The 14,529-nt window shown below is 41.9% G+C and overlaps 1 protein-coding gene across 1 annotated transcript; it reads right to left on the reverse strand.

Annotated features, from left to right (window-relative positions):
* Positions 1–1,287: 1,287 nt before the first annotated feature.
* Positions 1,288–2,236, reverse strand: LOC128577661 (non-histone chromosomal protein HMG-17-like). The gene has a single exon (XM_053579941.1). The coding sequence runs from the start codon at positions 2,234–2,236 to the stop codon at positions 1,964–1,966; it is 273 nt and encodes a 90-aa protein (XP_053435916.1). The 3' UTR covers positions 1,288–1,963.
* Between the last annotated feature and the right edge of the window lie 12,293 nt (positions 2,237–14,529).

Consider the following 14,529-nt stretch of genomic DNA (forward strand, 5'->3'; position numbering starts at 1 on the left):
TTATAGCACCAATACTAAAAGGAGCTCTCTGGGGCTGAATTTTCTGTGGGGTCTATATTATCCATTTTAAGTAACCACATTGGGTCAAATACAAAATCCATTTGGAAAGTTCTCCTTCACTTTGGACAAAGTAGACAAGGCCAAGTGCCAAGAAACTGGGAAAACTGCATCGTATGTGGCACTGAAGTAGACAGTGGTACCCAACTTAGATGTTAGGGCACCAGGGAAGCCTTGTCAATTTGGTTTTGATTGGGGGCTTTTGGCCACACTAATTCCCTCTTTTCCCTCTTCTGTAATTGATCACAATGCAGCCTCAACTGGGCTTTGGGGTTCTGCTTAAGTGAGAAGTTGGCAGTCTGTGAGTGCTGTCCCATTCCCTGGGGAAACATCAAAGCTGAGAATCTGTCCTCACTGCTGCCTCTCAGATTTAGCTACCACAGGGTCTGGGAAGTAAGGAAATTAGCGAAGGTGTTGTCGATACTGTACAGTCTGATTTTACTGATTGCCTTTCCCCACAATCATCAGCTGCCCATTAGTCTCTAGCTTGGTTCTAAGAGACCATTTCCTGCCCAGTCACTTATATTGTTCAGAGGGCTCTTTCTGGAAGTACTTGAGCTTATCAGAGACAAAGCTGACCACTGACGTTCTTTCTACTTGGAAAATTCTTTGAAATTTTTAGGATGTTCACATTTTTAAGAAACTAAAATTATTTGTCGTTGTCATCTTGCTGTGTTTCCTGACAGGATTTCAGAAATGAGATTTTCTTTTATAGTCCCTTTGGTAGGCAAAAGAGACTGGAGTACCCACTTGGCCCACAGGTAGGAAAAGGAACCCAACAAAAGCAGCTAATATTTGTTGAGTTTTATAATGTGTAAAGAGCTCTGTGTATATTACCTTCCTTAACCTTCACATGACCCGTGGGGCATTATGATTACCTCCATGTGACAGATGAGGAAAGTGAAGCCCAGAAAGATTACAGAACTGGCCCAGAGTTATCGTGTTAGTAATGGCAGCATAGTACACACAATGCAAGCCTGCATTCTCAACCAGGGCCCTCAACCAACTCAACATTCATTGAGCACTGGCTATGCTAGAGGTTGCAAAGTAAACTTGACTTGCTTTTCTTGTGTAATCTTCTATTCATTTTTTTTTCCAAGCCAAACTGTATCCAGCATTATTAAAGATACTTTTCATAAACAATCATGGTATTTCGGGCAGGACATGGGCAGACGATCGTTAACAGTCTACAACAACTTTCAAACTCCCTTCTTCAATGTTCTACCAAAAATCAGAAAGCCACTATAAAACCCAGTGAAGTCTTCATTTGATGCTCTGAACAGGGAAGTTTAGAGTGAGGGTTGACATTTCACATTTAGCATGTTGTTTAACAACTTTTCACAAGCCAACCCTAACTTTCAGGAAATGAAATGAAAATGGCAGAATTTATCTGAAGATCACAACAATCTACAAATGGAACCACTGCTCTTTTGAGGGATGCCATCTCAGTGGTATTATTAAAAAAGTCCAGATTCCTTGATATACTGGTAACCAATTATTGGGGGTCAGGTCCCAAGAGGTGACTGGGTTTAAGGGAGTTAAGACTATGCTGAAGACTGAGGGAGAATAGGACATAAAAACAAAGTAGTTTTTCCATACCACAAGGCATTTGTGCCAAGGTAGCTGTGTGTCAACATCAGGGAATCCCTCCTCTTGGGAGCCAAGAGGAAGTCTCTCAAAACTAGAGGGAAAAAACATTTTCCCTCATATCAATCTAGCTTTGGAGACATTCTATTAGTGACATATGCCCCTTCCCCAAAAAACAATGAAGTGTTCTGTGTGCTAACAACATAGCTTAAAAAAAAAAAAGTAAAACAAAATTCTGCATTTTTATAAAACTTGATAAAAAATAGTATTTCAAACTGTACAGTCACCAGAAGTACACAGTTATCAAAATGCACACCCTTCACTTGGCGTCTCGAGCACCTGCAGCTTTCTGGGCCTGGTCTATGTTGGCATCTGCGTTTTCTGCAGGGTTATTCCCCTCCTTGCCAGCGTCAGCTTTTCCCTTTTTCCCTTTGGGGACCTTCTCTCCCTTCTTTGCAGGGGCCTTTTTGGGCTTGGGCTCTGGCTTTGGAGGAGCAGGTTTAGCAGACAACCTTGCGGATCTTCTCTGTGGTTCGCCCTTTGCCTTGGCTTTATCTCCTTTAGCTTCCCCTTCAGCCTTTCTCTGTGGCATGGTGGCAACGGCAGCGGGACGTAGGCGCTGTATGCAGGGATGCAGCGACGTGTGAGCTTTGGTCGGTCCGGGAGTCGTTCTCGCCTCCTCTTCTTCACACTGCTCCTAATCTTCTATTCAGTATGTTCTATGAAGTAGCATTTGTCTTCGTTTGGGTTCCTGCTGTCAGGGTGGGAAGATATGATCCCTTTCCTCACCCATCATCAGGGTCTTCATCAACACTGCTATAACAAAAGACAGGCTAGCAAGAGAAAAGCATAACAAACTTATTGAACAGGCTGGGCGCAGTGGCTCACACCTGTAATCCTAGCACTCCAGGAGGCTAAGGCGAGTGGATTGCCTGAGCTCATGAGTTCGAGACCAACCTGAGCCAGAGCAAGACACCCCATCTCTAAAACTAGCTGTGTGTTGTGGCAGGCACCTGTAGTCCCAGCCACTTGGGAGGCTGAGGCAAGAGGAACACTTGAGCCCAAGAGTTTAAGGTTGCTGTGAGCTATGATGCCACGACACTCTACCCAGAATGACAAAGTGAGACTCTGTCTCAAAAAAAAAAAGAAAACTTATTAAACCAAAGTTTTGTGCAACACAGGAACCTTCAGAGATGATGACCCAAAGACCCAAGGAAATCTGTCTGTTTTTATGCTTAGGTTTGATGAAGAAAGGACAGGCACATAGAAATGTGATTGGGCAGAGGGTGTGGTGTGATAGTGACAGAGAAAGGAACCCAGCAATCCCCACCTGTTCAGATTCTTCTTGGCCTCTCCATGCGGCCTTCCTCCTATGTATGGGCCAGGCCCCTCAGGAATGAGGGCCTTCAAGGGAGAAGGGAGAGAGTGACCTTTCTAGGTTTTAAGGCTTGTGTTGGAGGAAAGGTGTTCTGGTTTCTATGATTTAGTTAAGAGAATAAAAAGGGGGTGGGACAAGGTCAGGGCAACCTTACATCTGAGGCCTCCCAATCCCCTATAGCTCAAAGTACTTAACATGCTAGGGTGCCATACTTTGGGGATTGTGTTCTGAACCCCCAAACCACAAAAGGAGACCATAAGATAAAGATGTGAGTGCAAGTCAGTTACTTTGAAGGGGATTCCAGAAGGCACCAGTAGGAAAGTGGGAAAGATAAGCAGGGAGGGGAAGAGCAGGAGCCACTAGAGGATATGTCATGGAGAAAGTTACCACCATGGGCAACTGGGGCTCAGTCCCACTGGGGACCTTAGGGAGACATTGTAGAACTTGTACCCCAACTACCGTGTTGAAGGGATAGGGAGGCTAGGGTATATATCCACCAACTTTCATGGGTCATTAGTTAAGGGCTGGCAGAGTGGGCTTCAGTGCCAGAGGAAGCCAAGCGATGCAGATGCTAGAGGGTGGAAGATGGGCCTGAGTACACTGAACAGTCCTCGCTGTACAGACAAGGAAGATTATGGTACATGACAGCAAGGACGGACAGCACTATTTCTGCCCTTAAAAGGGTTCTCACTTTAAGCCAGATCCAGGGGACTGCCCCACCCTAGAATTATACCCTTGTGGGGCTACTGAGTTTCCTTGGGATGCCCCAAGGAAGATAAGGCAGCAGATAGTGCTAACAGAAGAAATAGGAATAGCAAAGTTGAAAAGAGAGAGATTTTCTGTATGCTTGCTATAATATGACAAAGCCCTAAATAGAAGAAAATTCCACACCACAAGGGCAATGTTTTAAAATTCGTGTGATTATTAAAACAACAGCATCAACGAAATGGCCTGTTTGTGCTTAAAGAGCTATCTCCGGGTTTGAGAAAGAAAATGACATACAATCCAAATGACCTTCCGTCAGGGAATTCTCATCTCTTATACCATGTCCAGTGGCCACAAATCCACCTTTGCCAACCACAGCGAGAAGAATTGCCCTGAGAACCCTCCCTAGAATTGGTCTGACTCTCAAAACAATGATGCTTCTAGCAGAAAGTTATGGGAAAACTCGTTTATCCCAAAAGAAAAAAGCCAATTCAACTAAGGGAATGACACTTGAACCATAAAAGTTCAAGTCGTTTCTTTTATGACTCTTATTAGTGCTGTATTGCCAAGTGTTTTAGGCAGAGTAATGCCCCCCAAAGATGTGCATGTCCTAATGCCCAGAACTTATGAATATGTTGCCTTATATGGCAGAAAGGACTTTGCAGATGTTATTAGGTTAAGGAACTAGTGGGGGAGATTAGCCTGGCATATCAGAGTGGCTGCAGTATAATGACAAAGGTCCTTCTAAGGAAAAGGGGAAAGCAGAAGAGGAGATCTGAGTGATGCCACGTGAGGAGAGGTCAACCTGCCATTGCTGATTTTGAAGATGGAGAAAAGGAGCCACAAGCCAAGTAATGCAGGCAGCCTCTAGAACACTGATTTTCAACCGGTGTGCAATGAAAACTGTTAAAAATCATTGATTAGATTATTTTTGAAATAAGTTCAAAGCATAGTAAGCATATTATTTTTTACTTTTTTTAATCAACATAATTTAAGTATTCCATAGAAGTGTCTGGTGGGATAAAAAAGGTCAAAAAACACTCATCTAGAAGCTGGAAAAGTTAAGGAAACAGAGTCTCCCATGGAGCTTCCAGAAGAGAACACAGCTCTACTGACACTTTCGTTTTGACCCAGTGAAAGGGTCTGGAGGTCCAACCTCCAGACAATAAGATAATAAATTTGGGTTGTTTCTTTCATTTTTTTTTTTTTTTTTTTGCAGTTTTTGGCTGGGGCTGGGTTTGAACCCGCCACCTCCAGCATATGGGGCCAGCGCTCTACTCCTTTGAGCCACAGGCACCACCCAAATTTGGGTTGTTTTAAGCCACTATGTCTCTGGTGACTTACTACCACAGCAAAACAAAACCAACACACCAAGGTACACCAGGAGATCGCAAGCTGGCAGGCTGCCCAGCACCACCACCCCCCGCCCCCTGGGAATGCTGTGAAGATGCAGTAACCTCAAAATTACTCCTGTGAGAGGTCCCACGGAAAATTGCAGAGGGTCCCCACTTCTTGGGAGACAGACTACAGCGATTCCCAGGAAATTTCAGGCCTAAGAGAATTTCTAGCCACCTGAGGCTAACCACCATGGGAACTGGCAAGTACTTATCCCCGTGGGGATTTAGGTAGTTAACCAGAAATTGTACCCCAGATGTTTCTATCATCTTCAGATGGCTTTCATTGCATCTAGAATTCCAAATCTCAATTACCTATGGGTACTTGCTGAAGAAGGCCAAGGCTATATTGTCTCTGCCCTAAGGTGCTTCATTCCAGGTCTGTTAAGTCATAATTTCTAAGTGTGGGGTCTAAGGATATATGTTTTTGACAAGCATCCACAGGGAATTCTGGTACCTGTCTATGGACCAGGATTTAGAAAACCCTGGTGAGACTGGTCAGCTTCAGAGCCTCATGGGATGCTTCAACCAGCTGAGACAGTTGAAACAGGGATTCCAGGACCCTCAGGAGAGTTGTGTTAAGGAAGGAGTTTTGTCATGAGAATGTAAACTTGCAACCTAAGTGGATTTCACCTGGAAAGTCTTTAGTTGAGGGTTGGCCCCAGAACTGAAAGCCCACCATGTCAGCAAAGCCCCTGCATGCAGGCTCCAGCTCCAACACATTTCTCAGGCCCTTGGCCTCAAGCCCAATGTCTCCAATGCCAGAAACTTGGGCAATATCCAACATGGCGGATACTACTGGTTGACTACTCACTAGCCTCTCTTCCCATCTTCCTTGCTAACAGAAGCCTGGGTTTTGCTGGCAGACAACAACCAAGCAGGAAAGGCAAGACTGTCCCCCAGTTCAGGTGGTATGTTCCTGTAAACCCAGCTACTCATGAGGCTGAGGAGAAAGGATCACTGGAGCCCAGGAGTTTGAAGCCAGCCTGGGCAACATAGCAAGACCCCATCTCAGAAAAAAGAGAGAAAGAGAATGCACTTCAGGAAAAAGAGGTTTTTCTACCCACTCTCTTCTTGCCTGCTTGAGACACTATTATGTGGGAACATAAAGCTTAATGCCATAACTGCCATCTTATGTCCATAATGTGACAGATTTAAGGGTCAAATAAACATGCTAAAGATTTTAGAGCAGAAGGATGAAGAAAAGTAGCCCTTAATACAAATCACTGGACAGCTCAACCACCTTTATAAACATCGAACTCCATACTTCTTGGCATGGGAGATTTAATAAAAGTCTGTGTTGCTTATAGCACTCACACACAGTGATTCTGTAAGGCAGTTTTAAAATATTATACCCCACCATCAATGGATAAATGGATAAAGAAAATATGGAATATACAATCAGTCATTCCTTGCTACCCAAGAGGATTTGTTCACAGATACCAAAATCTGCAGATGCTCAAGTGCCTGATATAAAATGGTATAGTATTTGCATATAACCTTCACACATCCTCCCATACATTTTATTTTACTGTATTTTATTTATTTTTTGAGACAGTCTCACTCTGTTACCCTGGGTAGAGTGCCATGACATCATTCTCACAGCAATCTCAAACTCTTGGGCTCAAGCAATCCTTTTGCTTCAGCCTTCCAAGTAGCTGGGACTATAGGTGCCACCACATCCTCCTAGGTTTTTTTACTTTTAGTAGAGACAGAGTCTCACTCTTGCTGAGGTTGGTCTTGAACTCCTGAGCTCAAGCAATCCACCCACCTTGGCCTCTTGGAGTGCTAGGATTACAGGAATGAGCCACCACGTTCAGCCTCCCTCCCATATGTTTTAAACCATCTCTAGATTACTTACAACACATAAGATAAGGCTTACACATCACTCCATTTGAGTAGGTTTAACATAGCACTCTGAGCAGCAAATTCAAGTTTTGCTTTTTGGAAATGTGTGGAAATTTTTCCCCAAATATCTTCAATCCATGGTTGCTTGAATCCATGGATATGCAACTCACAGATATGGAAGCCCAACTGTATATACAATAGAATACCCTTCAGCCTTTAAAAAGGGAGAAAATTTTGTCATTTGTGACAACATCAATGAGCCTGGCAGACATTATGTTAAGTGAAATAAACCAGGCACAGAAAGACAAATGCTGTATGATCTCACTCATATGTAGAATCTAATAAAGTTGAACTCATAGAAGCAGAGAGAAGAATGATGGCTACCAGAATCTGGCAGGCTATGGAGGGAGGGAATGGGGAGTTGTTGATTAAAGGATGCAAAGTTTCAGATAGACAAGAGGAATAGGATTGGAGAACAATTACACAATAAGGTGACTGTAGTCAATAATAATGTATACTTCAAAATAACTAAGGGAGCAAATTTCAAATGTCTCACCACACACACATAAATGATAGGTAAGTGAGGTGTTAGTTTAGTATAATCATTCTACATTGAATATTTATATCCAAATATCACACTGTACTCCATAAAATTTGTCAATCAAAACGATTAATACTAAATGTTGAAAAAGCATGCCCCCACCAAATTTTTGACCTCTCCTGCATAAAGACATGAGTTCCATGTTGCCTCCCCTGGAGTCTACACTCTGTGACTACTTGATCAATAAAATACAGTGGAAGTGTGTGCCATTTTCTGGGCACAGGCCTTGAGAAACAGGCCATCTTCTCTCTGCTGTCTCTTCTGATGCTTGTCCTTAGAGCCAGACTCCAGGCTGTGAGGAAATCTGAGCAGCCTGTAGAAAGGGCCACATGGAGAGAAACTGGAGTCCCTAGCCCTCAGCCCATCTGCCCTCCCAATTGACAGCCAGCACCCACTTGCCAGCCATTTCCGTGAGTCATTTTGAAAATGGATCCTCCACCCCAAGCTGAGCAGTTCCAGCTGATGTCACACAGAGCGGAGACAAGCCTTCCCCACCAACTTCTGTTCTAATTGCTGATTCATGAGAAAAAGATTAATCATTATTGCTGTTTTAAAGTACTAAGTTTTAGGGTATTTTATTATATATCAGTAGGTTGCTGGAATACACTGTCACTTGCAACCAAGGTACTTTCAAATAGGTGTAGAGCCATTTTGTAGGCCAGAGGTCTGCAAACATTTTTATGTAAAGGACCAGAAAGTATGTTTGCTTTTGCAGGCCATATGATCAATGTTGCAACTGCTCACCTCCCCCACTGTAGCACGAAACAGTCATAGGCAATGAGTAAAGGAGTGGGTGTGGCCATGTTCCAATAAAAAGTTATTTATAAAAGCAATGGTGAGGGGGATTTGACTCTCAGGCCATAGTTTACCACCCCCTGCTGTAGATCAAGGTTACACATTCTACCTTCTGCCAAACCCAACTCCTACTGTCAGTCCTTGCCCTCGTTCTGCTCTCATCCCAGAAGAGACCACTGGACCTATTGTCATGCATCATGCTGTTTTAATCAGCTAGCGGGGAAGTTGAAAAACTTGGACCCTCTACTGTGCATTGAACCTGGGGCCTGACCGAAAAGCCTTCCCAAAGCCTGTGGTTTCTCCCAGGGAGCCCAGACATCAGAACATAAAGACTCTTCCCCAGGCAAATCATTACCCCCACTTGACACTCTGTTTAATGGAAAGCCTTTCTCAGAAATAAGTATATTAAAATAAGCTTTGCATTTTTTACATTAACTGAAATTTGATGCAAATTGATAATAAATTACCTTCCCCTACTCATTCATTTGGGAATCACATAAACTAGTTTACAGTTATGTATTATTACATTTCGCATTAATATAGCCATAGGAAGCTAGGCTTTGGAGAAATTTGCTTCCCAGCAAACCATCAGAAATTGAGGAGGTAAAAGTGGGATTTGGTGGGATATCTGACTCTCCTAATGTGCTAGCCACTGGGAGTTGCAAAAAGTAAGGCATCAGTACACCCCTTGAGGCCCAACTAATTCATCAAATGATCACGGTTTGTCTTAATCTGGCATAATTCTTCCTTCTTTGAGATTTTAAAGCCTTCTTCCTTTCTTCCTTCTTCCTTTTCTTTTTTCATTCCTTCCTTTCCTTCTTTCACCTTTCCTTCCTTCCTTCCATTAACTTCTACACAGGTAATTTTGGGACCATTAGCACTACCTTTGGGTGACAAAAACTAAATTAGAGAATGCAAAATGTTTACAATTTAAACAAAGTAAAAGAGCTAAACAAAGGTGCAAATTAACTAAAGGTATTTGAGGTAGACATTCTAAGTATGCCTTTGCATCTCAAATAAAAGTTCAGTGGAGACTTCTGTTTAAAGATGGTTGACTGAACACAGACATTTACTTCCACTTCCTTTTGAAACATCACTAAACAGCATAAGGAGAATTCTTAAAAAGGCAAACCCACAAAGGCAGAGAAACTGGAAGAGGTGGCAAAGCAACAAAATTCTAGAATATGGAAAGCAGGTGGATGAGTAGTTACTAATTAGCAGATTTGAGAAGGTGAACAGTAAGCAAGCACTGGGGCAGGGACAGCCTAGAACCTCATACACACCATAGACCTGCCCAAATGCCCAGAAATGGGAGACACCAGATGGCTCTAGAAGTAAAGATAAATGTGGATTGAAAATAAAAGAATCAATTGAAAGTCTGTTCACAAGACCTCCTCAGGTTCCTTATTTAACTTTACACAGATAGTCTACGGTCCTTCTCATGGGATGTGTGGTCCCTAGAGAGAATAAAAATGAAGATGGATAGAAGGTTACCAAGTAGAGTTGAAGATGTGGATACCATCTGTTAAAAGAGTTTACTTAAAGTTAGCATGGTGGACATTAGAAATATCTGTTTCTCTTCCTCACTTGCTCCCAGAATGATGGCAGGCTGATCTAGACCCACTCACCTCCCACCGCAGGTAGGAAACTGGAGTGTCCTATTCTGAGGACTCTGGCCAACCCAAGAAGAAAAGTCTGAAAATACTAGTTGGCACCCATTCTTAAATATAAACCGATAGCCAAAGGCCAGCGAACACCTGCAGGAAGTCTCTAACTTGAAAAAGAGATGCCAAAACCAGTCAGCAAAAGAGGATGCTTTGGCATAAAAAGAAAGAACACTATTGTTAATACTGTCAGAAAAATAAGATGGTAATAATAGCTAAAATTTATTGAGTGATTGCCATATACAGATATTATTCTAAGCCCTTTCCATGAATTAATTCATTTATTTCTCTCAACCCTATAAGGTAGATAGAATTATTATCCCCATTTTAGAGATGAGAAAACTGAGGCCCAAAGAAACTAAACTTGTTACCTAAATTTATGCAATTACTAGGTTGGATTTAAACCCAAGCTGTCTGGCTTCAGAGTCTGTACTTTACCAAATGATTTTGTGTCCCTGAAGAACATTTGGAATCCCCACCCCCCCCATAAAAAAGTACCTGAGAATTAAAAGGGGAAAAATTATAAAGTCATCAGGACTGTCAGAATATAAACTCGAGGAAAGTTTTCAGAAGTAGAGCAAAAAAAGACAAAGAGATGGAAATTAGGAGAGAAGCAATAAAAAAAAAAATTAAAGGCTCAATCCAGGAGGTCCAACATCTGAATAATAACTTTTTTAGAAAAAGAGGAGAGAAAATGAAGGGGATGACATCTTCAAAGAAATGAATTCAAGAACATTTCTTAGAACTGAAAAATACAAATTTCTAGACTTAAAGGGGCTCTTAAGTATCCAACCCCGTGGAAATAGATACCCATGAAGGCACACCACTGTGAAAGTTCAGAATCCAGGACCCAGGACAAAGGGAAGACCCGACAGGCTTCTAAGGAAAAAAATAATGGATTTCAGTAAAGAGTTGAAGAATCAGAATTGTGTCAACATTCTCCATAGCAACTGGAAGCTAAAAGATGATAAAGAAATAGCTTCCAAATGGTAAAAGTAAATTATTTCCAATTCAGCATCCTACACTTAGAAATATATATAAATATATTAATTTGAGGAAATACAAAGACATTTGTAACCATGCAGTTTCTTAAAAATTTATACTCTATGTCTTTCTTAGGAAGCTAAGGGAAGATGTGCTCCACCAAAACAAGGAAGCAAACCAAGAAAGAGGAAGAAATAGGAAATCTAATATTGAGGGAATTATTACATCTTGATAAGAAAGGGGGTTCCAGAAAGATGATAAAGAAAGATTCAGAATGGCAGTTGTACAACTAGAGGGTGGGAGGGGAGTCCAGATTGAGTAGGCCAGAAGTTCCAGAAGTGATATCTCCAAGATGATAGAATTACTAGAATGTTCTATGTGCTTGATTATAGTAAGAAGAGATTTACACAGCGATTTGGAGATTGAGGTAGCAGTAGGTACATAGAAAAATATCTCAGTTACCTATTACTCATAACAAACCACTTAAAAATTTAGTGAACTAAAACAACCCCACTCTATTTGTTCACAAGTTAGTGGATCACGCTTGGTGCCCATAGCTCAGTGGGCACCAGCCACATACACTGGGGCTGGCAGGTTCAAACTCAGCCCAAGCCTGCTAAACAACAATGACAACTACCACACACACACACGCACACGCACACGCACACACACACAAAAATAGCCAGGTGTTGTGGTGGGCACCTGTAGTCCCAGCTACTTAGGAGGCTGAGGCAAGAGAATTGCTTATGCCCAAGAGTTTGAGGTTGCTATGAGCTGTGATGCCACAGCACTCTACCAAGGGCTCACATAGTGAGACTCCATCTAAAAAACAAACAAACAAACAAACAAACAAATTAGTGGATCAGCGTCTTGGGCTGGGCTTTTCTGAATAGTCTTGCCTATAGTCACTTACATAGCTATAGTTATCTGGTAGTTCAGCTAAGGTTGGATGGTCCAAGATAGCCTCTCTCACACATCTGGTGGTTGCCAGGCTGTTGGCTGGGAAGTCTCAGTTTTCTTTCACGTGGCCTTGACAGTGGGACAGCTCGGACCCTACCACATCGTGATCACAGATTTCAAACTGCACCACATTTGCTAATGTCTGTGGCAGACTGAATAATGACCCCTCCCCCTTAAATATGTTCACATACATAGCTATCCTCAGAACCTGTGAATGTGACTTTTCCATATGGCAAAATAGATTTTGCAGATATGTTTAAGTTAAGGATCTTGAGATGGAGAGGTGACATCCATATATCCTGGATTACCCAGGGGATGCTAATGTAATCACAATGGTCATTGTAAGAAGGAGACAAGAGAAGGCATTGTCAGAGGAGAAGGTGATGTGATGATGGAAGCAGAGATTGGAGGGATGCAGTTTAAGGATGGGGGAAGGTCCCCCAAGTGAGAAAATGCAGGCAGCCACTAGAAGCTGAAAAGGGCAAGAAAATGAATTCTCCTTGCACAGCCTCCAAAAGGAACCTCTACAAGCCAACATTTTGACTTTAGCTCAGAGAAACTGATTTCAAACTTCTAACCTCCACAATTTTAGGAGAATAATACTGTGTTGTTTTAAGTCATTAAGTTTGTGGAAGTTTGTTACAGCAGCAACAGGAGACTAACACAATGTCCCATTGGCCAAAGCAATTCTCATGGCTGAGCTCAGATTCAAGACATGGAGAAAGTAACCAAGATATGGAAGAGCTGCAAAGTGACACTGCAGATGGTTTGCATTCGGGCGAAGAATTATTACAGCTATCTGTGCAAATCATCCACCCCAGGGAGAAGTGAGAAAATAGAACTGTGTACTGCATTGCTCAGCTATGAATATTGTTTGCATAGTCATAATAATGTGAATGCTGAATATTGATCTAACCTAAATTATTATAGAGTACAAGGAGTTTGAGGAAAAGTGAGACAGGTAAGGGTGGGGAAAGAGAACAAAACACTCACATGCCATCACAGGAAGTCAATAGGCATTCAAAGATAAGGCCCAGGAATAAAACTCCTGAAGGAACAGTATCGATGTGTTACTTAGAGTTAGAGAGGTACAGATCAGAAGAGTTAACCAAAGAAAATGAAGAAGGAAGGGGGACAGATTTGCCAGGGACTTTTGTTTGTTCATAAAAAGACCTGTAGAACTACTTCTCAGTTTAAACTACATGCACGGATGGTGTGACAGAAATAGAAGCTAGTATTTTGAAAGGAAGGTGCACTAGCTCTCTTTCTGTGGTTGTAATGATTTCTTATTATTTAGAACTACCTCTGTTATATAACAATACAATCTCTCCTTTACAACCCAAAGCCAGTGCTAAAAGCTGTGTTTTTCCCTCACTAATGAACAAATAAAAATAAATTTAAAAGGCAACATTTTATACAAATACATGTAGATAAAATGAAAAGGCCTCCAATAGAAGTGAAGACTCCAGGCTAGATAGCCTGGGGGCTGATGAAAGGCCACCATAATGTTAGCAGGCATTTGCCTGATAGTTATAAAGGTAATTTATACCCAGAACATTTCCACCTATGTGAAAGAATGACCCTCCATTTTACTACATGTTGTATTAATGTCAATCAATATATGTTTGAGGGCTTTATACATTATGGATAATAATGTCGGAGCTTTGCAAACCATTCCTCTTGGAGGAGCTACACGAAATTCTGCAGGAAAGAAAAGAGTGCCCAGCGTGCCCATGCCAGCTCTCATTGGGCTCAGCACAGGTTAATTAGCTGAGCTATGCAAATGACACCAGAAGCAGGTGGGATCACAGACTGAAAACAGAAAACGTGCTGGGGTTGGGGGAGGAGGACATGAGGCCATTTGAAATGGGAAAGGGGTGCCCAAATGTGTTCAGGAAGGAGGCTGAGTGGACAGGGGACTTAATCCTGCACCATGATGTGGTGCCAATGAAAGAGAACCAGGCTGATGAGCTGGGGGACTTTGGCCAAGTCGCTTAGTTACTTTGTGTTTCAGTGGTAGCTTTTTAAAATAAGGCACCCTAATCACCTACAGATGTTCCTCGACATACAGGGGGATTGCATCCTGATAAACCAACCATTGAAAACATCATTAGTCAAAAATGCGTTTAATACACCTAACCTACTGAACATCATAGCTTGGCCTAGCCTACCTTTAATGTGCTCAGAATGCTGGCACTCACATTCGTCTCCAATTGAGCAAAATCATCTAATATAAAGCTTGTTTTATAATAATGGGGAGAATATCTCATGTAATTTTTTGAATAATATACTGAAAGTGAAAAACAGAATTGGTCGTATGGGTACTCAAAGTAGGGGTTCTATTGAATATGTATCGGCTTTCACACCATCATGAAGTTGAAAAATCTTTTTTTTAAATTTTAAATATTTATGCACCCAACTTAAATGCTCCCAGATTCTTTTTTTTTTTTTTTATCAAATCATAGCTGTGTACATTAATGCGATCATGGGGCACCATACACTGGTTTTATAGACCGTTTGACACATTTTCATCACGCTGGTTAACATAGCCTTCCT

Source organism: Nycticebus coucang, chromosome X, assembly GCF_027406575.1.
Source record: "Nycticebus coucang isolate mNycCou1 chromosome X, mNycCou1.pri, whole genome shotgun sequence".
Lineage (NCBI taxonomy): Eukaryota > Metazoa > Chordata > Mammalia > Primates > Lorisidae > Nycticebus > Nycticebus coucang.